Genomic DNA, 24602 nt, shown 5'->3' on the forward strand with positions numbered 1-24602 from the left:
AATTTTTTTTAAAAAAAAACTTCACTCTCCCGAGGGGACCCTGCAAAAATGTCTGAATATAGCAAGGAGCAAGGCGAAGCTGAATGCTGGGGAGAAACTCTGACAACTACCCAGCCAGACACTGACTTTGTGTACCCCATCAAAGACAGTGAAGCTACCTGCAAAAACTCCACAAAGCCCCAGTGGTCTATAGGCGTAGGAAAGAGAGACAGCTGGGATGGAAGAACCAAGGGAGTAACCCTCACCCAGGGTAACCGTAAACCCAGGTGGAAAATGGAGCTGGAGGCCCTCTCTGATCAGGAAGAATAGGTCAAGGAACCATGGCAGATGACCAACTGAAATGGTACATAAATCACCTTGCGAGGGATGCCCTGGAGGACCTCAATGTGAGGGATGAACCAGGTTGCCAACACAGGAGAGCGAGTGAACCAGAAAGTGAGAAAACCATCACCCCTGATCCTGCTGAGAATGATCGGGCATTGGAACAAGCTGGAGGACCAAAAGCCATACCAAGTACTCGACCTCTTGCCACCCCAGAGCAGGGAATTAACACTGACCAACCCAGAGACATACAACTGCAGAGAAAGATCCCGCCCTTGGGGGTAAAATTCTATGGGGACCCCCAGAAACTGGGATTTTTCCTGGCGCAAGTCATCATCTACATGCAAGAATACAGGTGGAATTTCACAACCCAGGGGGCCCGAGTACAAGTCGTTACCCTGGCCCTAGAAGGTGCAGCAGCCAGATGGATGGTGACTCTCCACAACGTCAATGCCCCAGAACTGAGGGACCTCAATCGATTCATGACAGCCCTACACCACAACTTCAAAGACCTCCTCGCCGATAGAAAAGCCCACGACTGCATTAGAGTTGTAAAGCAAGGCCATTGCCCAGTAGCTGAGTAGCTGAGGAATTTTGTGACCTGGCCGGCCGAGTCAACTGGCTAGAAGATATCCTAGATGGACTCAATGATGGACTCAATGATGACCTGCCTGGACTGTGGGGACCCAAACCTCCTGCATGAATGGTACCTGATGGCAGGGGAGGCAGAGATAGACATGACCTGTAACCAGTACCGCAGTGGCAAACCTTGGAGAAGATCCCCACCCCAGGGAAAGCGGGAATTATTCAAACCCCAAACCACCATGACTCCAAGACCATCTGGCTGCTTTAAGTGTGAAAAGAAGGGACACCGCATAGCAGAATGCCATTTGAAAACCCCTCCCAGAAAGTCAGAGCACCCATCAGGGGAAAACCTGGAACATCCAACCCTTGAGGAAAGGAAACTGGCCTGAGAAACCAAGAAGCTGTGAGGTTCTGGTCCCCCCCAACCCAGAGGAAAAATCCCCAATGCTCCAAGGAGACCCGAGCCAGTCTGAAAGTGATCCGGAAGATGACCCACTGGTAAGCAACCCAATTGAACCAATCACTCTACGTCTAAGACTGTTTATCCCCAGCTGAGGGAAGGGGGAAGAAGTTGCAGTGTTACTGGATTCGGGATGCACCTGATGCCTCTAGCAGAGAAATTGGGAATCCAACTTAAAAAATTGGAAAATCCCATCGCTTTTTGCCAATTAGATGGAACTATAGCGGGGGGGGGGGCAGCTAGGTTTGCCACCGAACCTGGAAATAAGACTAGGAAACCATAGTGAGATGCTCACATTCATTGTAGCCCCAGAAATGGAAGGCCACTAGTCCGAAGTATCACATGGCTACGGAAGTGGTATCCAAAAATAAATTGGAGGAGAAGAACCGTGCATTTCCAGAAACACGTAGCATTTGAAAATAGCCCAGTGGAAAGGGAAAAATGGAGACAGGGAACCAGCCATGGCTGGTCAGCCGGCTGAACCCATTAACATCCCCAACGAGTACCAGGATTTAGCCCAAGCATTTAGCAAGGAGACTTCTGATGAATTCCCACCCCATCGCACTACAGACTGCGCTATTGAAATCCTACCATGGGCTAAACTTCCAAAACCACAAATGTCCCCCAGAGAACTAAAAGAACTCAGAGCATTTATCAATAAAAATCTAAAAAGGGGCTTCATTGAACCTACCCAACCAAAAATAGCAGCCCCAGTATTATTCCGTGAAAAGAAAGATGGCTCTTTGCATCTATGTGTGAATTACAAAAATTTAAATGCCATCAGTGTGGAAAATATGTACCCACTCCCCCTCATGAAGGACATGTTAACCCACCTCTCTAAAGGAAACATTTTTCAAAGTTAGACCTATGAGAGGCATACCGCATCAGAATAAGAGAAGGGGATGAGTGGAAGATGGCTTTTAATATCACATTGGGATGCTACCAATTTAAAGTGCTCCCTTTTGGATTACAAGGAGCACCTGCTGTGTTCATGCAATTAATTAATGAGACCATGAATTTTTGTACAAAGGGTTCTCGTTTATCTCGATGATATTTTAATCTACACCAAAACAAAAGAACACATCAATTATTCCAAGCAGTTCTCACAAAACTCCTAAATGCCAAACTATATGCAAAACTCTCTAATATGAATTCCACCAAGAAAAAACAAGGGAATAGAGTTGGACCCACAAAAAGTAAAAGCTGTCATCAATTGGGTGCCGCCCCATACTCAAAAACAACTGCAAAGCTTCCTGGGTTTTGCAAACTTTTACCACCAGTTCATTCCAGCTTTTGCAAATATCGCCCTCCCCATCACAAACTTGTTAAAAATGAAAAGGGGAGAGAAACTCAAACCATGGTAACCCCTTACCTGGATGATGGAATGCCAAGCAGCATTCGAAAAACTTAAACAACAGTTCTCAGCAGAACCAATCCTGAAACACCCAGACCTTGAACAACCATTTGTCATCCAAGCCGACGCTAGCAATGTAGCAGTTGGAGCAATTCTACTCCAAAAGAATGGACGTGGACAGTTACAACCATGTGCTTATACTTCCAAGAAACTGACAGAAACCAAGCAAAGTTGGGCCATATGAAGAGGCATATGCTGGGCGATGGGCACTTCTCACATAGAGACATTTCCTAGAAGGGAACCAAATCCCCTTTGAAGTCTGGACTGATCATAAAAATCTAGAAGCCCTGAAAACTCTACGGAAACTCTCAGAAAAACAAGCAAGGTGGGATCAATATTTTAAAGGGTTTAATTTCACTCTCAAATATCTCCCAGGGTGAAAAAATTTCTTGGCAGATGCCTGTCCAGGAAACCCCAATACAACAGCAAAAAGATTGAAGTTATAAAACCCATGATCCAACCAACCCAAATTGCAGCCAAAGTAATTACCTGGGCACAAGAGAAGAAAGAATCACTGACTGACAATGCAACAACTTCAATATTTAAGGAGGTGCTACTTAAGGATGACTGGCTCCAGGCTAACAAAGACACTTGCTTACTCAAAGATGGGCTAGCCTGGGTAGAAAACAAATTTTACGTCCCTACCAGCCAGAGGAAGTCATGAAACGTTGCCATGACTCAGAAATAGCGGGACACTTTGGTTTTGTAAAAACCCTGCACCTCATCAAAAGACAATTTTGGTGGCCATCTCTCAAAAAGGATATTGAAAACTATGTTGCTAGTTGCCCCATCTGTGCTGCTGCAAAAAGAAGACAAGAAAAATCTCCTGGACTTTTACAAACAGTGGCAGAACCTTCAGCACCCTGGAAAGAGATCTCTATGGACTTCGTAGTGGAGCTCCCTGAAAGTGCAGGAAATACTGTCATTTGGGTTGTAACTGATCTTTTTTCAAAACAGGTTCATTTTGTACCATGCCAAAAGATCCCAACAGCCAAGGCCTTGGCAAAGATGTTTTTAATACACATTTATCGCCTTCATGGAGCTCCCCAATGGATTATCTCAGATAGGGGTGTACAATTCACATCCACATTTTGGTGGGAGTTTTTAAACCAATAAGGCTCCATCCAGGGGTTTTGTCATCGTCCAATCACCCCCAGACTAACAGCAGAGCTGAACGATCGAACAGCGTATTAGAACAAAAGTTAAGATGCTTTATTAATTACCAACAGGACAATTGGACTGACCTCCTTCCTTTTGCAGAGGTAGCATACAACAATTCGGTCCACAGCAGCACTGGTTTCACCCCATTCCAGGTAGCCACAGTCCAAGAATTCAACCCCATGCCAGAACTACCCACCAAGAAACCTGAAATTCCCTCCCTTAAGGAGTGGTTAAATAATTTGCAAGCCACTTGGGCAGTGATCAGACTAGCTTTACAAGAGGCTAGAGCAGCTTTTAAAGCTCAAGCAGACAAAAAACAGCTGTGATCCTAAACCATTCAAAGTTGGGGACCGGGGTATATTTGTCCACAAAATTCCTAAAATTGTTGCAACCCTCTAAGAAACTGGGAGCTAAATTCATTGGGCCATTTCCCATCTCCAGAATTATTAATCCTGTTACGGTAGAGCTTCTATTTCTCAAAACACTTAGACAGGTTCATCCAGTATTTCACTGTAGCCTACTCAAACCAGAGATCGCTTCGAACCTTAGACTCCCCCTTCCCACACCTCCAACTCCCATTATGGTACATGGGGAACAACATTTTGAAATTTGATTTGCGCACTCACCATGGATCCACACAATATTTAGTAGCTTGGAAACACCTTCCTTCCTCAGAAAATGAGTGGATAGCCAAATGACATGTAAAAGCACCCACATTACTATGGAAGTTCCACCTGAAATACCCTCACAAACCATCCTAAGTTGTAAATGTAACATATGTTTTATGGCTTCCAGGTGGATTTATCAAATTTTTGAGGAGGGCAGTATGTCAGATCCATATATCTGCCATTCTTCAATGGAAGAAGAAGGGGGGAAGTTGGTACAAGTAATCCTTTTTGATGTAACTTGAATATATTAAATCTTATATTGAATCTTATAACTTGCACATGATATACAACTGGATGATTGGAACCAGATGTCTAGAAACTTGTCATCTCTTGGAGAGATAGCAAGAGGAGAAGGGACCATAAAAATTCCAGCTCTGGAAGATACCCCTGGGAAACTCTTCTAAGATACGTTCCCAGAGAAGGGGAGGGGGGAATTAATATGTCGGTTCTTTGTTGACTACATCCACATCTAAATAAGGGGAGGGGTTCTAACTCCCTTTATTACCGTATGCCTGGAAGCATCTTAGATTCTGTTTTGACTAGTACTGGATTCATTTCCTTACAATAAAGAATTACTTTTGAAATACCTGGCTTTCAGAAGTTCATTCTTTTCGGTTGAAGGGGAAAAGTCCAGTGCTTATAGGGAGCTTCATCACTGGAGACTTCCAGGAAGAGATTGGACTGCTATTTGTCAGAAATGGTGTAGAGACTCCTGTTTGGAGGGGGTTGAACTAGATGACCTACAAAGTCCCTTCATGAATTTCTTAAGGTGCCAAAGTTAGTTCTTATCTTCTGAACACTATAATGATTCTCTTTTTCATTTTGCTTTGTTTTTGAATGAATATAGGTGCTGATTTTCTAGAGGAACACATGTTTGAGATCCAAACTCTCTGCCAGCGTCTAGAGAAGTCCATCTATACCAATGACCTTTTGCGGGAACAATTGGAAATATATCTCACCTCAATGGCAAAGAGCAATGGTGCGAGAGAAGCAGAATCATCTGTTATTGTAGTGTCAGAGATAACATGCATGTGCTATCATCAGTACCTAGATCTTATCTCCATTTTTATCTATCACCTAGTTCAACTTAACAGAAAAAAAATAAAGTGGTTTAATGGTATAAATAAGAAGATTACAATTGGCAACATATTTTGATAAATACAAATTTATTTATTTGATTTGATTTGATTTGTCGATCGCTTACAAGATAATAGGTATAAGTATAAACATGAGTCAGAATACAAGAAATAGGTACGAATAAATGGGGACAATAGGACAGGGACGGTAGGCATGATTGTGCACTTATGCATATCCCTTACAGACCTCTTAGGAATGGGGTGAAGTCAATAGTGGATAGTTTAAGGTTAAAGGAGTGGGGGTTATAGGATGTAACAACAGAGTCAGGTAGTGCATTCCAGGCATTGACCACTCTTTTGCTCATACTTCCTGCAATCAAGTTTGGGGCGGTTTACATTGAGTTTGTATCTATTGTGTGCTCTTGTATTGTTGCAGTTGAAGCTGAAGTAGTCATTGACTGGTAGGACATTGTAGCAGATAATTTTGTGTGCTACGCTTAAGTCTAACCATAGGTGGCGTAGTTCAAGGTTGTCCAAGCCCAAAATTTCAAGCCTGGTGATATAGGGTATTCTGTTACAAGCAGAGGAGTGTAGTACTCTTCTTGTGAAATATTTCTGGACTTGCTCAATTGTATTAATGTCCGATATACAGTGAGGATTCCAGGCTGATAAGCTGTATTTGAGTATTGGTCTAGCAAAAGTTTTGTATGCTCTAGTTAGCAATTCAATATTTCCAAAGGAAATATTCATAAGATAGATAGATTCATAGATTCATAAGATTAGATTTATAACTCTTAATCCCTTTTTGGCAATGCTGTTATAGTGAGCTCTGGCGCTTAGGTCATTTGATATGAGTACTCCAAGATCCTTGACAGAGTACTAAATTAATAGTTACTGTTATTAAAGTTGTTAAAATTGAAAGTTATTAGATATTTTGAAAGTGCCTGGCCAATGAAGAATTTGATGAAGTTATGTGTGGGACTGCCACTTTAACTTCATTTTCATTAAAAAGCAGTGCTACAAAGGTTTAAGTATGGAAACATGCTTAGTCTTTAGTATTTTGAGTCACATAATTTGAGTACAAAAATCTAGTAAAGAAAAACCATTCTATTTTGTGCCTACAAATAAAGTTTTATTACATCCAACCATTAGGAGGGCAAGTGATTTCTGAATTCTGAGCTCTTTTAATGATTGCCTTCTATTTTATTTTATTTATTTGTCGAGCATGTATTGGATAACATATAAGTATAAACATGAATATTAATACATGAAATGGATAAGAATAAAAGCGAACATTAGGACAGGGACAGTAGGCACATTGATGTGCTTATGCACACTCCTTAGAAGACCTCTTAGGAATGGAGTGAGGTCAAGAGTAGACAGTCTAAGACTGAAGTTTTTGGGGTTTGGGGAAGAAACCACAGAGTCAGGTAGAGTATTCCAGGCATCGACCACTTTGTTGTTGAAGTCATATTTCCTGCAATCGAGTTTGGTGCGGTTTACCTTGAGTTTGTATCTATTATGTGCTCGTGTATTGTTGTGGTGAAGTTGAAGTAGTCATTGATGAGTAGGACATTGCAATGGATAATTTTGTGTACTATGCTTAAGTCAGACCAAAGTCGATGTAGTTCTACGTTGTCTAAGCCTAAAATTTCAAGTCTGGTGGCATAAGGTATTCTGTTACAAGTAGAGGAGTGGAGGACTCTTCTTGTGAAATATCTCTGGAATCTCTCAATTGTGTTAATGTTCAATATGCAATGTGGGTTCCAGACTGATGAGCTGTATTCAAGAATTGGTTTAGCAAATGTTTTGTACACTCTAGTTAGTAGTATAATATTACTGGAGAAAAAGCTACAGAGGATTAGATTTACTACTCTTAATGCCTTTTTGGCTATGTTGTTACAGTGAGCTCTAGCACTTAGATCATTAGAGATGAGTACTCCAAGGTCCTTGACAGAGTGGGGGTCATCTACAAGGTCATGTTCATTTAGCTTGTATTTTATTTTCTGATTTTTTTGCCAATATGTAAGACAGAGCATTTGTTTGTTGAGATTTGAAGTTGTCACTTGTTGTCTATTCATTAATTTTGTTACTTACTAGCATATCAACTTACAGTACTTGTAAAATTTAGCTATTGGAAAGATCGAACATCTAGAAAGCAACATTCTTATGCCAGCAACACTTCCAAGCAGACATAATCCAGCTATTTTGTGTTTTTTTTTCCTAATTGAAGAATTTTAAATTATGAAGGAGAAAAATGATGACAAAATGGAACAGAAGATAGTATTTGAATGCTTCCATTCTCCTTCTCCTTCCCAATATCAAGTGATTTTTGCTTGAATCAAAAACTTTTCCTGAGTAGCCTCTTATTTCTTTTACAACTATTTCGGTGGGATCATGAGGGATCAGTAGAGAACTCTTTTAATATATCGATATATTATAAGACTTAATAAGCTCATGTATTATAAGATCACCTCAGATAGCTCTCTCAATTCTCAGAGTTAGAGCACCTGCAGAAGGCTCAGCTTGAGTTACATTCAAAACTCCAAGATGGCAAGATGAAGCTGGAATGGCAGCGGATTGAGCGGCAGCAACTACAGGAAGACATTCAGAGCAAGCAACAAGATCTTGTACAGCTTCAAAAGGAGGTCATGGCTTTACAAATGAACAATTCTAGGTGAGCTAAAGCTGGTGGGAATCTGCTGAAAAAAGGGCATAGAAAAGGGTATCACAATTAGACGCATTTATGAAACTCACTGACTGGATGGCCAGAATTCTCTTCCACTGCTGCTTTTAGTGATGTGCATCTTCATAATAAAAACTGGTCTGGCAATTCAATGACTTAAAAAAATTATCGTGGCAGAAGTTTATTGAGGATCACAATTCAACCACAGCATTTAATCCATAAAATATTTTGAATAATAATGTTATTTCTACAGTGTCATTAAATTCCTTGAGAATCCAGATGGATTCATAACTGGCTGACAAACCACACTCAATGTGTAGCCCTTAATGGAACTACCTCTACAAAGAGGGAAGAGAGCAGTGGTATATCCCAAGGTTCTGTTTTAGGCCCAGTACTATTTAATTATCTTCATATATGATCTAATGAGGAAATAGAAAGGAAACTCATCAAATTTGCTGGCAACACTAAACTGCCAGGTATAGCCAGTTAGGCTCAAGATCCAGATGGATCTCAACAGACCTCAACAGACTTGAACACTGGGCCCTATCTAACAAAATGAAATTCAATGTAGAGAAAAGGAAGGTTTTACACTTTGTCAAAAAATGTATAGGTACAGTTTAGGTGAAATCTGGCTCAACAGCAATAACTGTGAGAAAGGATCCCGGGGCTCTAGTGGATAATCATTTAAATATGAGCCAGTAATGTGTGGCGGCAGCTAAAAAAGCCAATGTAATCCTAGGCTGCATTAACAGAGGGATAGAATCAAGAACACATGAAGCATTAGTAGCACTAATCCTTAGTAAGATCTCACTTAGAACATTGTGTCTAGTTTTAATCACATATTATAGAAAAGAGTACAGAAAAGAACAACTAAGATGAATAGGGGCCTGGAGACTAAAACATATGAAGAACCTTTGCAGGCATTGGTTATATCTAGTATAGTGAAAAGAGATACTTAGGGGTGACATGATAACAGTGTTTCAATATTTGAGGGGCTGCCACAAGGTCAACCTATTTCTCAAAGCATTAGAAGGCAAGGCAAGAAACACTGGTTGGATAATCAAGGAGAGAAGCAACCTAGAACTAAGCAGAAAATTCCCAACAATGAGAACAATTAACCAGTGGAACGGTTTGCTTTCAGAAGTTGTGGGTACTCCATCACTCTTTCAAGAAGACACTGGACAACAGCTTGTATGAATGAGCAGTGAGTTGGACTAGAAGACCTCCAAGTTTCCTTCCAACTCTGTTATTCTGATGTTCTGTTATTTTTGGTTTTATTCTTAGATAGTTCTTGAAAGGATTTCTTTAATAGACCTTTTGGTAGAAATTAATTTATCGGCTTATTTCTTCTAAAAACAGTTATTAAACATAGACTTAGGAAAAAATAACTGGAGAAAACAGACAAAAGAAAGAAGTGAAATAAAAAATAAGAATGGACTAACATCCATTTTTGTGACTTCTATGTGAATCATTTTGAAATAGCATTGCTCTCCACAAGCATCTGAAAGGAGAATGAAGAATATATTTCTATAGGGCATTACTGCAGGGGTGGGATTCAAATCTTTTAACAACCTGTTCTGTGAGCATGGCTTAATTTGTGGATGTGCTTGGTGGTTATGTGACTGGGTTGGCGCGGCTTGCTGACTGGGCATGGTTTGGTAACTAGATGGGCATGGTTTGGTAGTCACGTGACCGGCTGGGCTTGGCTGTCATGTGACTGGGTGGGTGTGGCCAGGTGAGTGGCAAACCAAATACAAGTGGTCCTTGCTTAATGGCTGGTTGCTTAGCAAGTGTTTTAATTTATGACTGACCTCCCCAGAGCTACTTGACCTGTTTTTGGAGTTTTGACAGCCATGCACACACACACACACACACACACACACACACACACACACACACCCTTCCAACCCTGCTATTCTATGATTCTGTAAGGATCTCCTGCTGAAGCAGGGGGTTGGACTAGAAGATGACCTCCGAGATCCCTTGCAGGCCAGCCCTAGATTGCTGTGCTGTTACAAAGAGTCTTCTGAAGCCAGGGCTTGTGTCCTTCTTTCCTCTCTTTTTTTCTCGCTCCCTCCCTCCCTCCTTCCATGTATCTATCCATCCAGCCATATATCTCATTCACTTTCTCCTCCCTTTCTTTCTTTCTTTCTTTCTGTCCCTTCCTTCCATCCCCCCTTTCTTTTTCTATCCCTTTTCTTCCTTTCTCTTTCCCTTTTCTCTTTTTCTTTGTCTCTTCCTTCTCTCTCTTTCTCTTTCCCCCCCTCTCTCTCATTTTTTCCTCTCTTTCTCTTTCTCTCTCTTTCTTTCTTTTTCTCTCTCATTCCCTCTCTTTCTCTCTTTCTCTATCCCTTCCCTTCCTCCTTCCCTCTCTCCTCCTAAAGCTAGGAGATCCACCTGAAACCCCCCCCACACACACACACACACTACCCGGCAGTGTCACTCATGATGAGGGTTCTTCCTGGCCAGTCTCCCAGAGTCCCAGGTACTGGGTGTGATTGTCCATTTACACTGGTCCTGCATTGCCCGGAAAAGCCGGCAGGCAAGGCTTCCAGGTCCAACAAAGGGGACGTAGGTGGGACTTCCTTCCCTCCCTCTTTTGGGGAAAGGAAAGGGCCCAGCTGGGAACTTCAAGCAAGGTGTGCACTGCAGCCTCGCCCACCCCACCAGCAGCTCTGGGTTAGGCAGCAGTTTGGGCTTTCCCAATTGCCTCCAAACTTACCTTCCTCCCGTGGCTGGTAGCAGAGGGTAAGGTGAACCAGCCAGGGCAGAGCCATTACCAGTCGGCTCCCCACCAGCCCACATCTCATCCCTTGCTCAGATTCTTTGCAGCTGCTGAGCTCGCAGCTGCCGAGGAGTACGGAAGGCAACCAGGAAGCACAAGGCTACATCCCCACATCGCCCCTGGCAGAGGTAAGGGGTGAGAGGCAAAGGGGCAATGCAGGCTGGGAGGCATAGCGTAGTGCTCCCTGGTCACCCACCCCACCCCCACCCCTTGCAGGCAAGGTCTAACAGCTGCAGAGAATCCAGGCAGGGGACAAGATGCAAGCTGATGGAGACCCGAGCAGCGATGGGTCACTTTCCTCTCTGCCACCAGCAAGCCAGGTAAGCTCAAGGCTGGGGACAGTGGTGTGCACTGTAGCTTTACCCACCCTGCTGGCAGGTCTGGGCTAGGCAGCGGTTTGGGCTTTCCCGACTGCCTGCAACCTTCTTTCCTCCTGCGGCTGGTGGCAGAGGGAAAGGTGAGCCAGCCAAGGCAGGGCCATCGCCACTTGGATCCCTGGCAGCTCGCATCTCATCCCTTGCTCGGATTCTCCACAGCTGCTGGGGCTTGCGGCTACTTGGGGGGGAGGTGACCAGAAAGCATGAGGCTACACTGCCCGCATTGCCCTTCTGCCACCCATCCCTCCCTCACTAGGCCAAGCGTTTTAGCTGAGTGCGGGGGGCAACCAGGAAGCATGAGGCTACACCGCCCTCATTGCCGCTGGCAGAGGAAAGGGGTGGCAGGTAGAGGGGCAATGTGGGCTTGGTGGCATAGCATCGTGCTCCCTGGTCATCCCCCTGCCCTCACTCCTAGCAGGCAAGGCCCAGCAGCTATGGAGAATCCAGGTGGGGGCCAAGATGCAGGCTGGTGGGAACCTGAGCAGCAACGGATCAGCCCTGGCTCACCTTCCTCTCTGCCACCAGCAAGCAAGGTAAGCTGGAGGCTGGGGTCAGTGGGTGGGGGGAAGCTTGCTAGGCCATGAGTTCTGCATGCTGCAGCACTGGTGGCTAAGCAAGCCAGACAGCCACGACGGTTGGAGGGGAAGCTTGCTAGGACACAAGCGCCACATGGGATGGAGCCATGGTGCTGGTGGCTAAGCAAGCCAGACAGGGATGGTTGGGGGGGAACTAGCTAGGCCACAAACACTGAGGGCAGTGGCGGTATGGCGGTGGTGGCCTTGGCCAGCCTGGGAGTCAGGACTCAACTGGGGCTTGTGGTGGTGGTGGCTGTAAAGGTGAGGGCAGCAGCAATAGCACAATGGTGGCAGTCTAGGCTGGCCCAGGAGTTGGGACTCAACTGGGACTGGCGATGGCAGCAGCATGTAGGTGACTGGGGCTTGCGGAGCCTCACTCACCTAGGGAGATCATGGCGGAAGGCAGACAGCAATGGCTGGCAGGCAGGCAGGTGGGTGGGCAAAGACAGACTGCAGTCAGTGATGGTGCATGGCCAAGATAAGGAGGGGCAGGGCGAGGCAGGTGGAGAAAGAATGCAGTGATTGTTGTGCATCTGCGCAATGTTGGGAGTGACTAGGCAAAGAGTGGAGAAGCAAGTGGAGAGGGGCATGGCCAGCTAAGGGCCTGATTTACCAGTTCTCTGAACTAATGAGAATCATAACAACCGATTCTACCAAACCAGTCTGAACCGGTAGAATCCCACCCCTGCATTCCTGCAAAAATTCCACAATTGCTCAGTGAGCTTCTTCTTGGCTGCAAGTTTGGGCTTTCTCCATCTTTCTGGCTATATGAACTTCCCAAAGTACAGGGATGAGGAACTTCAAAGGGCAGAAACTATGTGAGATAAGGGATTCTTTGGGTGATGTAATTTAATCTGTCCACAGTTTTTGTTGTTAAAAGAAATCCACTGATAACATTATTCAGATTTAAATCATTTGAGTCAGATTTGCAGTCTTCCCTTTAGGAATTTATCGCAATGCTTAATAAATACCCCATTTGTCTAGGATAGTTTGAGAATTCCTGCCCAGGAAAGGGTGTTCCGGGACAGGAATCCCAGGAATAGAATTCTCTTCTAATCCGATGATTCTGTCTGTGAGGGATTGCAGTGTCTTTCCATGAGACTTCAGTGATATCTTCAGTGTGCAGATTTTGGCAGAACATTAGAGCAGTGCAGTAACATGACAGTTTAGCCAACAACAGAAACCTCAGTCATGACTCCTGTTTGTGGGTGGGGGGATTTTTGCAGGCTTCAACACAGAATGATAATGCTTCAGCAGCAGTGTAAAGAAAACAGAACACTCTTCCAGACCCAGCAAGCTGAATTATGTGTCTATGAAGCACAGCATGGACCACTGCAAAAGGCAGTCTCTGGTATGTCCTTACTCCTCCCCCTCTAGCTTTGTTACTATACTACAGGATATAATGCAGCGGCCCGCGTGGTTTTATGCAGACCCCGGTGTGCAAATGTGTCACCTCTCCTGCAGGAGCTGCATTGATTGCCAATTTGCTTCTGGGTGCAATTCAAGGTACTGGTTGTCACCTTTAAAGCCCTTCATGGCTTGGGTCCGGATTATCTGAGGAAATCTCTTGCCAGTGACATCTACCCGACCCATTAGAGTGAGGCGGCAGGGAATATTGCGGGTCCCACCCCTGAGGGAGATACACCTGGTAGGACCTAGAAGAAAAGCCTTCTCCATGGTGGCTCCGTCTCTCTAGAGCATCATTCCCCCAGAGATTAGAATGGTCCCCTCATTTAATACTATTCCAAAAGGCACTGAAGACTTGGTTTTGCCAGCGGGCCTCGGGAACCCAGAAAGGGATGAAATTCATCAAATGGGTAGTGTGATCTGCTGTCGTTGGGGTAGGGGGTGGGAGTTGGTTTTTGTTTGTTTTGTTTTTTTGTTTTCCCAATTTTTGTTCTATTGTACTTTACTAATTTATCTGATTCTTTTTATTAGTTTTTATTGTTTTTATTTTTATTTTTTGTTTTAAATATGATTTTACATTGTGTAAGCCGCCTCGAGTTGCCATGGGCGAATAGGCGGCAATATAAATCAATCAATCAATCAATCAAATAAATAAATAAATAAATAAATATTAAGTTAAAATATTCTAAGATTTCAGAAAGCAGCAGGTCCAGCTGAAGTTTCCTGCACAAATTGCTATACTTCTCTTCTTTTTGTGGTTGTAGAAAACTGCAACTGAGTCACTGTTCAGGAACTATAGTTGCTGATGCCAGAGCAATCCAGAACTGTAACTACCAACCTAGACTGACAGCATGGTTCTTTCTTTGTAGGGATGCATAAGCTGCTGCTGACAGAAGATGTGAAGAACCAAGGAATTCATGTCATAGGATACCTTCAGGACTATAATACTCTTAAGAAACAGATTTTGGATGCTAAGACTTGGATCCACCAAATGGCATCACTTCTGCGGTCTGACCTGAAACCACAGGACAACATGGTAACTGGGAAGGTTTGGTTGCTGAGAACAGAGTAGTCTTTCACTGAGTTTTAAATTCCTCAAGGGTTCCTTCTTTCACCACTGGAAACAGTTTTTGCCAATATTCTGAATATATTATAATATGGATTCTAATAATTCATAATCCATCTCCATATTATTGGGAATGGTGCACTACTGAGCTCTTTCAAGCAAACAATGGTAAACTTCTAACCCAAGAGTGAGAAAACCATAGTCCCTTGCCAGAAGGAGGAAGGAAATATCAAACGCTACCAAGAAAGTCAGTGAGGAAAATAATATAAGATATTTGCATTAACCAACCTCTCTATTTTCACAGATTTTCTGCCAAAAAAACATCAAGAAATTACTTGTCCATACCAGTACTTTGCATCAGATCCTGGAGAAGTCAACTTCCCTCCTTACAATGTTTTGGAGAGCACCACCTCCCATGCCTCTCAGCTCAGCTCAAATAAGGCAACACACAAAGGGAAGTATCTTGCTATTACTGCAGAGCTGTTTCTCCCATTGGAAAATTTGAGGTGACAATTTGATTGGCCTAGATAAATAATAGCTGAAAATCCATCTCAATATTGTAGAATTCTAAAAACCTTTCCCAGTCCAGTTTAAATAGTGCTGATTGGGCTTTTCCATCTATGACAGTATATTGCAAGCCCCTCCCCATACCCAACGATAATAGGGTGTTTGGAAACCAACCATTTTTCCAGCTTGTGACCTGTGTACTAATCCTAGAGCTGTGTCCTTTGATAAGAACATGCCTCTTCGCCTCTATACTCCTCAAGATGGTTTATCTCCCTTCCTCTTTTACTCAGAACCCTTTAGCTTTTTAGATGACTCAGGATGATTTCCAAGTGCCCCTTACTTGCATCCCATTCAGTGGTGGGATTCAAAAATTTTCACTACCGGTTCTGTGAACGTGGCTTGGTGTGTGTGACTTGGTGGGTGTGACTGGATGGTCATGTGACTGAGTGTGCGTGGCCAACTCGACATCACTCAGGGCAAGGTGGGACAGCACCTTGGCCATGCCCACTCAATCACATGACCGATGCTGCAGAGACAGGGCAATTTCCTATGTATCTTTCCCCCCCCCTTGGACTGACAAAATAAAAGCCCATCTAAAGATGGGGACTGCCTGCTGAGTCTTCCTCCCAAATGGGTTTTGTTTTGGGATGGTTTTTTTTTTGTTTTGCCAGAAGCCCCTTGGAGATGCCCTATTTTTTACCGAACAATTTCTGCACCACCAAATCTTACTGTACCTTGTTGCTGCGGTGCTGCTTGTTGCTGCTGTGGGTGCTGCTGCAGCCATCAGGCTGCCCAAGTAAAGAACTGCACCAGCTCAGGGTGAATGTGAGGAGCAAGAGGGGAAGCCAAAGCACTCACTCCATAGCAGCCAACTTTGCGCTCTCTCACTCCAATGTGCGCTTTCCCACTCCGGTTCGATACTCCCAGTGAGTTCAAGGAATGTGAAGGGAGGGAGACACGGTGCCTATGAGGAAAAGAGGAGGAGGTGAAGCCCTGGCTATCACCCGGGAGGGAACTGCAGAGGGACATACCCCTGTCGTTCTTGCCACTGCTACTTTTGCTCTTGGCTTCTTCCATGTGAGGGGGTATTTTGGCATGCAGTGGGGATAAAAGTACAACTGCTCAGTCTCTCACCTACAAAAACGAGGATGGGAGTCTTTCCAAGCAAGCCACAACAAGCAGCAAAAGAGTCTAAAACTAGGGTGCTCTTAAAGTCAATCTTGAAGAGCTGGAAGACATTTTGTTGGATTGCTGCCGAACTCATTGTTGGGAGAGGTATAGCCCCTGAATACATGAGAAACCTTAGGCCAAGTTCTTTTAAAGTTCAGACAAGTCCTCCTTCTTGGCCTCAAACATACATAAAGAGCAAACACGCACACACCTCACAGTGCCGGAGCAACTTGCCCATGCACTGTCTCATCAAAGAAGGTCCCGGTGCTATGAGGTGTGTGTGTCTTTGCTCTGTGTGTATGTTTAAGGCCAAGACAGAGGAGATGACTTGACTGAACTTTTTCTGCTTCGGAAGCTGCTCGGAAGGCAGCCGCCGTGGCCTGTCCCTTTATAGTTCCCTCCCTCTCCAGCCACCTGGCTTCAGTGTGCAGAGTGACTGGGACCAGGAGAGTCGAGCCCTTTTCCTTTGGGCTGCCTTTGCACAGTCGGATGGTATGCAGCATCGTAGTACCTTAAAGGAACAGACTGCAGCGGCTGCCTTCTGAACAGCTCTGCTGCAAAGGGAGGCAGGAAAGTTCAGTTAAGTCTTCTCCTCCTTCTCAGGCGTACACTCAGAGCGTGCACACATTTCATCTTGCCGGAATCTTTTGAGAGGAGACGGCATGTGGGCGAGTCCCTCTGGTGAAGCAGGCTGTTTTCCTGGCCAAGTCTAGCCATGAGCAACAGCAGCAGGCAATGGGGTTCACGTGTGCAGCTGATGCAAAGAACTGGGCGGTGACGGTGACGATGGGACTTCAGGCCTCTTTTTTGGCCTGTAGTTTTCAGTATTTTTGGTGCAAGAAGCCTGCAGCCGCCATCTCTTTTTCAGTACAAGAAGCCTTCAGCCGCCGCCTCTTTGCCAGCTGGAATGGAGCTGGCAGTGGCTGGAGGCTTCTTGTGCCAAAAACTACTGGCGGCTGGAGGCTTCTCACGAAAGGTGGCTAAGTCTCACCGTGTCCCCCCCAACAAGGTGGTCCTTCAGAACAGAAGGTGAGCAAGGTGAAGGCTGAGAGGGCAGCATGTGGGTGGAGGCCCTGGGGAAGGCTAGAGCCAGGGACTGGTGCATTTCCTGACCCAAGACAGAGGGTGAGCAGGTGGCATGTGGACAGAGGCCCCGGGGAAGGGGGCACGTCTCCTGACCCAAGGCGGAGAGCGGGCGGGTGGCATGCAGGTGGAAGAATGGCAAGAGCCAGGTCCAAAGGGTGGCTGAGCTTCACTGTGTCTACCCTGAGGCGGCAGCCTAGGCCAGCCCAGGAGTCAGCACTTGACCAAGGCTTGTGGCAGTGGAGGGAGGTAGGTAGTCTGGGCAGGGAGTCGACTCGATTAGGGCTTGCGGTAGCCTAGGCTGGGCAGGGAGTCAACTCAACTGGGGCTTGCTTGTAGGCTCACTCACCCAGGGAGATCAGGGCCACAGAAGGCAGCAATGGCAGATGAAGGCAGGCAGCAATGGTGGGTGAAGGTAGGCTAGTAATGGCAGATGAGCGGGCGAGATGAGGAGCGACTGGGTGGGGCGGGGTGGGGTGACTGGGGAGGGGTGAGTGGGCAGGCAGGGTGAGCAGCGAGTGGTCTGGGGCAAGTGGTGACTGGGCAGCCAGGTAGGCGGGGACAGGGCCAGCCTGAGGTGATATTGCAGGTTCTCCGAACTAATTAAAATTTTCGCTACCAATTTACTTGAACTGGTCTGAATGAGCTGAATACCACCTCTGATCCCACTGCATGTTAAAATACCAACAATTCATTAAGTGTGTTAAGAAGAATTAAGGGAATATAAGAGGGACAAGGAAGCATCATTGTTAAGCTGATACGACTTCCCCTATTCTTCAATTTGTAGTGGTATGGCAGACATGGCCCTATTTGCCCAATTCATTGCAGCCGACCATATGTTCCACATTGTTCCATCTAGAGTCTCTTGTAATCATTTTGAACAGTTTAGAGTTGCTGGGACTGAGAAACCCTTTTGTGCTATGGTAGACAAGCTCTATGACAAGAATAGGTAGGCAGTAATATGGCAGATTGATGTATGAGGAAACAAGAAAAAGGGGATACAAGAAGTCAACAGTAACACAAGAATACAAGATAAATTATGGGTATTGATGGAGATGCAAAAACCAGTGAGAATAGTACATAGAGATATAGCTTAGTAATCACAAAACAGAGAAATTAAAATGGAGAGGTAAAAGAACAGGAAACAAATAGCTCTATGCATTTTGGCTCTAGACCAGGGGTCTGCAATCTGCGGCTCTGGAGCCACATGCAGCTCTTTCGGCCCTCTGCTGCGGCTCTCTGTTGGCTGATCCACCATTGACTGGCCCCTCCCCTCCCCATCACTCCTTGTCTGGCCTGAGAAGGTAAGGGTGATGGCGGGGGATGGAGACTTGCTCCATATTGCAGAGGAGATGACTGGGTGGGAGTGAATGATATTGAGTTGGCCACACCCACCCAGTAATACCAGTAGGCTCCTGGTGTTTTCTTTTCTTTGAGAAACTAGAGCAAATGGCTCTTTGAGTGTTTAAGATTGCAGACCCCTGCTCTAGATATGCCCATCCTTAACTTCCCACTACCACCATAAATAAACTTTTACACTGGCTCAGTAACTTCTACATAGCTTACAAATATGGTATTTTAGAAGACTGGGATGAATTTTAAAATACATTCTCTTCATATACGAAACATTACAGTCCATCTAATCTTCAGAGGAATGTACACATCCAGGTTACTTGATAAAATATAAGCTCCTTCCTTTTTTAAATAATATGCAATTATTGTAGTCATCCTAAGAGATAAAATACTTGTTTTCACAGGATCAGACAGTAGATGAAGAAATCCAAATACTTAGAGCCAAGTTGGCTGTGCAAGAGAATCATGTGCAGAGTGCTAACCATATTAAAGGAAATTTGGAGAACTTTATTCTCACTCACTGTAAGTGTCCTCTTTCATGGAATGGATTGGATAGGACCAATGTCCTGCTTCTGGTACTCAAGCATCCCATGAGCATAACTCTACAGCATTAATGGGTCTGTCTGTGTGTCACAGTCTCACCCCACTATGTTTTATTCTCTGCATCTCAAACCATTCTTGAATGAGTTTGAGCCACTGAATATGCAGATGAGGGGTAGGAGTGACATATTTAACTTCCAAGTTTATAGTAGCTGCTCCTGCAGGATCTTGGGAAATTTGTGTTGGAAGGAGTGATATCTTCCTAGAATTTTTCAAGTGTCAAATGTCCAACAAGTTTGGAAATCTTTTCCACATGCCATTGAAATGGAACTGAAAATGCCTGTCTCAATCTATTCCCTGATGAAAAGAAGGAAAATTAAATCTGCTAATGAAAGTTTCAATTAGTTATAAATTAGACAAAAGGGCTAAAAAATCCTTATGAAACCCTATTTCCAAAATGACAATGGCTAAGTTTTTTGAATACAAAATTATTCATCTTCATTTGCTAAATCTATATATCAGAAAGGAACATTTCACAATGGACTTGCCAAGTTAGGCAACTAACAGAGAGATGAGTTGGGGACAAAGAAACTAATTCAAATTATGGTTGACACTTTCTTTGCTACAGTGACTGGAACATACAATGTGCTGAAGAAAGCAAGAATCAACCTGGAGGTATGTTCACTTTCACCTCTCCTTCATAAAATGCTGCTATTCCAAGACTGAAGATGGAGACAAGGAAAGCTGCCCCAGGAAATTTCCTGCCCTAGAAAGAGGAAGCCTCCAAGTTATTGAGCAAATTGTCTGCTACTATGCATTGCCTGGCCAACAAAAGTCTTAATTAACATATGAATAATCAATAATCAGTTTTGTGCTTCCCATTCTTGTTTTTTACCTACCCTTTTTTACTTTTTATCTAACAAGATATGGGCTTTTACAATCCTAAAGTTGAGCTTAGTATGCTAATATTGACTTCAAGGTGAATGTCTTCAGCAATTGATGCTGCTATACATATGCCTCAATCTTGATCTGATAAATAGGCATCCTACTTTTCTGTTCATAGGGCCATCTTTCATTTATATTTTTGTGGTCAGAGCATAAATTATAACCAAGGGTATTAGCATGTGTTAAAATAACTGCTATGAATGCTTCAGAATGGGAGGAGGGGTATTAGAAAACAAAGCCTAGTAGAAATGCTTGCATCTCTTCTTTATATCATTTAATTACAGGAGATGTCTCAGCAGCCTAAAACCATTTCTTCCATTGGCCATTGAAGAAACTGATTCATCCACACAGTCAGAAATATGGAGAAAGAAAAATAGATCCAACAGTCACTCCTAATCCACCTAAGCTTTTTCAAATCATCTCTTCATATGCTCTGCTGTTGGACTCTGGAAAATGTATTTGGAAATGCTCCAAACATTAGTGCAATACAATAACTGGACTAAAGTTATATATATGGAGTGCACAAATACACAGAGAGACTAGACTATAGCCAACATGTTATTGTTAAGAGAAAAGGATGCTGTAAGAATAGCATCCTCAGAGAAGTATCTTAGTATTTGTATGGTGCAAGAGTCTGTTTATGCTATTAGGATTAATGATCATGCATTATCATTACTATGGTTGATTGTACAATCAGCCAGATATTTAGATTGAATTTGGCATTTGAGCCCTTCACAAGGACAAGAAAATTAGATGTAATTGTTTCATGGTATTAAAAAGTATCATTGCAGGATGGATGTAAGCTCTTTCCAGTAAAGTTGCCTTTTGCAATTGAGTAATGATGATTTTGTCAGTGCTGATGGTATACAAATAGTGCTCCAGGTGTTTGAGATTGTACCCAATTATTGCAACTACCTTGCTTCAAAGGAATATGACCTTGATGCATTCTTGGCAAGGGAGACGTTGTCAGCCCGACAATAAGACACACTTATTGGATGGATTTTTTTTTTAACATCTGAATTCCCACATTTTTAAAAAAACATCCTATCTGCAATTTACAGGTGATGGAAATTGGTTCATGAATGGCATCTTATTCTCAGTATAAACAGGGGTGTACTGCCTCCTAAAGAAACAAACTTTTCATATTATTGCAAACACTGCCATTCTCTTGATATTTTAAGAGACTTTCAATGTGAGTTTTAGGCCTGAAATTGGTTTGGAGGCTTTAAGATATAATCTGGAGGAGGAAAACCCTGTGAAAAACAGCTTTTAAAATTGTCAATGAATGTATCTTTCTTTTAAGCTGCTTAAATTAAGAACTAGGAAATTTGTTTGTTTTTGACAGTAGCTTTATTTGGATAATCAATAAAAGTAGAAAGTTTGGGGAACTATGATTTATTCCTCATATTTATGTTATGGACTTGATTCCATGTTTGTTCAACAATAAACCTGAGATGTGACCTAGAGTGAAATTGTACCTTTAATTTTCTACTGATCTAAAATGATTGATTGAATCATTTAATGATGTTCAGGATGAGTCTTGAGCAAATTCATAGATTAGGACTGTATCTTCCACCTGGTTTGTCCAAACAAGGACAAAAAAAACCTTTTGGCACAAAAGAAAGTTTAACAGCTACCTACTGTTCCTCTGAGATGGAGTAATAACCTGACTAATAACCCCTAGGATGGACTATTTCAATGGACTTGACAAATGAGCAATGAGCTTGGGGGCACTTGGTATCTGTAACAGGAAGAGTTTTGTCATGTTTATCTTTAGATCACCTCATGACTGGATTGTTTTTCTGATTGTAGTCCTATATATTTTGATAGATATACCCATTCCACGCAACTATGAAAGGTAGGCTCTACTTTTCTGCACTTATGAAATACTTACCCAGGAAAGTTTTTTGGCAGGTGTACTTTGTTGTTGGATTGGTCTGGTTCTTTTTTTCTTTCCAGTTTAGTCACCTGGTATCCAAGTATTTCTCTTTTAAGTATTCACCTTATTAAGATAATACTCTTAATAGTTGCTGGTACTAAATAACTTACAATTTTGTGGCACAGATTTTTTAAAAAAACTGTCCTAAAATGTTTTTGAAGTCATGGTATTAATATATTACACAAAGCCTTATTTTCTTATTTTTCTCCCAGTACCAGATAAGAGACTAAGCAAGAAGACAAGTGCAGGCTGAGAACCACATTTCTTACTTCCCAAGTTGGTCTGTGCTGTTCTCAGAGAACTCCAGCCACTAGAAATAAAAACTTTCTACTAATCACCCCAAGAAAGGGCTCTAAACTAACTCAAAGTCCAACAGGAACTTAGAATTAAGTTTATTCTTGTTTCATATTTTTATTACTTTGGCCTAAATTTTATGAATCACATTTCTTTGGTTTTTTTAAAGATTTTCTATACGTATTAAAAGTCGTCCTAGATCTCTAAATTACCTCTTAAAGATAATATTTGAATAGCATCAATTAAAGACTCTGAGTCAAAAGAGTTATTCCCCAATGGAAATGTAGGAGATATTAACAAGATAACACAAGCACCAGTTGCCACCCTATTTGTGTGCTCCAATAAGACAAGAATAGGGACTAGACTTTTTTCTCCTGCCACTGCAAGCAGGTAATGTAGTGTTTCGTATCTGAACTAGAGAAGACTCAGCTTATCCAGCTCTTCCTGATTTCAATAAATTTTTGAACAAATGATACTACATTTGCAATTAGACACAGATCATATCTGACAAGACAGACCAATTCTTGAGACAACATGAAGTGGGAGGCATAGAGTACTGGAGGCCCAACAGGAAAAAAAAGTGTTCAGAACCAGTCAAGCTATGCATGATCACAGAATTCCAAGGCTGTAATAAAGCTTGGAGGTCTTCTAGTCCAATCCCCTGACCTTTGAAAGCCATTTTTTTAAATTTCTTGAGTTCTATCTGTTTATCAGCTGTATCTCAAAGTCCATGGCTTATAAGATAGGTTGAACTTACAAGATGTTACCAGATACATTCTGATTTTGGACAAAAACATGTCTGCCTTCCTATCCTATGGTGGATTTTTGGGGTGAGGGGGAAGATGAAGAGATATATAAGTGAATTCAAATAGCAGAAAAAGAAATGACATTCTTCTTCAAGGAAAATAGAAAGGAAGAGACCTCATTACAAAATGTATGGGATACAGTGAAGGTATATCTCCTAGGATTAGAATAGAATAGAATAGAATAGAATAGAATAGAATAGAATAGAATAGAATAGAATAGAATAGAATAGAATAGAATACCTTTATTATCATTGCATTCTACAAATACAATGAAATTTGAAAGCTACTCCAGCACAGTGTCCCAAACACCACATCACAATCACACTAGAGTATTTAAAAATTAAAATCATTAACATAATCAAAACCTAGTCTAAAACCTATCTAAAACATATAGTAAGTTAAGATAGTTTTAAAATGCCACTATATACATAGGGCTAATTCACATATGCATTGTTTGATTCAAGACAATTATTGCCTTGGAAAAGAAACTGTTTCTCAGTCTATTAGTCCTCATTTTAAAACATCTATAATGCCTCCCTGATGGTAACAGTTCAAAATATGAATGTCCAGGATGAGAATGATCTGTGGAGATTTTTAGTGCTCTAGAGAGGAGTCTGGTCTTCGCAATCTCTTCCAAAGAAGAAAGAGAGCTACCGATGATTTTTTGTGCTGTGTTTATAACTCTCTGGAGCATCTTCTTATCCACTGCAGAGCATCCAGCATACCACACCCTTACACAGTATGCCAAAATGCTCTCGATGGTAGAACGGTAAAAAGTAACCAGCAACTTCTCACCCAGACCACTCTTTTTCAGCAGCCTCAGAAAGTGCAGGTGCTGTTGGGCCTTCTTTGCTGTGGCCATAGTGTGGACTGACCAAGTAAGGTTGTCAGAAATATGTGTTCCTAGAAATGAACTCTTTCCACACAGTCTCCATTGATATATAGTGGGAGAGGCTCTGCTTTGTATCTTCTGAAGTCTATAATCAATTCTTTTGTCTTTTTGATGTTCAGGGCGAGGTTATGACTCTTGCACCACTAGACCAGTCTGAGAACCTCTGACCTATAGGCCGTCTCATCTTCTCCTGATATGAGTTCCACCAACGTGGTGTCATCTGCAAATTTTATTATAGAGTTAGTGGGACTCTATATTAGCTATTTCCTATATAGGAAAGAAAAGTAAAGAAAAGCAACACTGGGGGCAGAGTACAACAGATTAGAACTGGAATTGCAGGAAAAGCCACAAGAAAAGAAGCTCAAAAATCAAATGGAAATAATAAAATACAAACTGAGCCTACTTGAAAAAGAACTAGCACATAAAATTAAGAATATAAAACAAAACTTCAAAAATACTAATAAATCAGAAAAATGGTTGGCATATAAACTT

The 24602-nt window shown here is 42.7% G+C and overlaps 1 protein-coding gene across 23 annotated transcripts in view; it reads left to right on the plus strand.

Annotated features, from left to right (window-relative positions):
* Positions 1 to 21645, plus strand: part of PDE4DIP (phosphodiesterase 4D interacting protein) — a 353766-nt gene extending 332121 nt beyond the window's left edge. For 22 of the 23 annotated variants that reach the window (XM_087932026.1, XM_087932029.1, XM_087932027.1 and 19 more), the window contains 8 exons: positions 5457 to 5588; positions 8185 to 8362; positions 13335 to 13459; positions 14385 to 14551; positions 14886 to 15043; positions 19107 to 19216; positions 19863 to 19909; positions 20464 to 21645. In XM_087932026.1, coding sequence (XP_087788152.1) covers positions 5457 to 5588; positions 8185 to 8362; positions 13335 to 13459; positions 14385 to 14551; positions 14886 to 15043; positions 19107 to 19216; positions 19863 to 19909; positions 20464 to 20508 — 962 coding nt within the window. In that variant the 3' untranslated portion in view covers positions 20509 to 21645. The remainder of the gene's footprint in view (positions 1 to 5456; positions 5589 to 8184; positions 8363 to 13334; positions 13460 to 14384; positions 14552 to 14885; positions 15044 to 19106; positions 19217 to 19862; positions 19910 to 20463) is intronic. The other variant, XM_087932018.1, reaches the window with a different exon arrangement.
* Positions 21646 to 24602: the final 2957 nt, after the last annotated feature.

This window comes from Pseudonaja textilis, chromosome 3 (assembly GCF_049901715.1).
Source record: "Pseudonaja textilis isolate UNSWEBS1 chromosome 3, rPseTex1.2, whole genome shotgun sequence".
NCBI classification, from domain to species: Eukaryota; Metazoa; Chordata; class Lepidosauria; order Squamata; family Elapidae; genus Pseudonaja; species Pseudonaja textilis.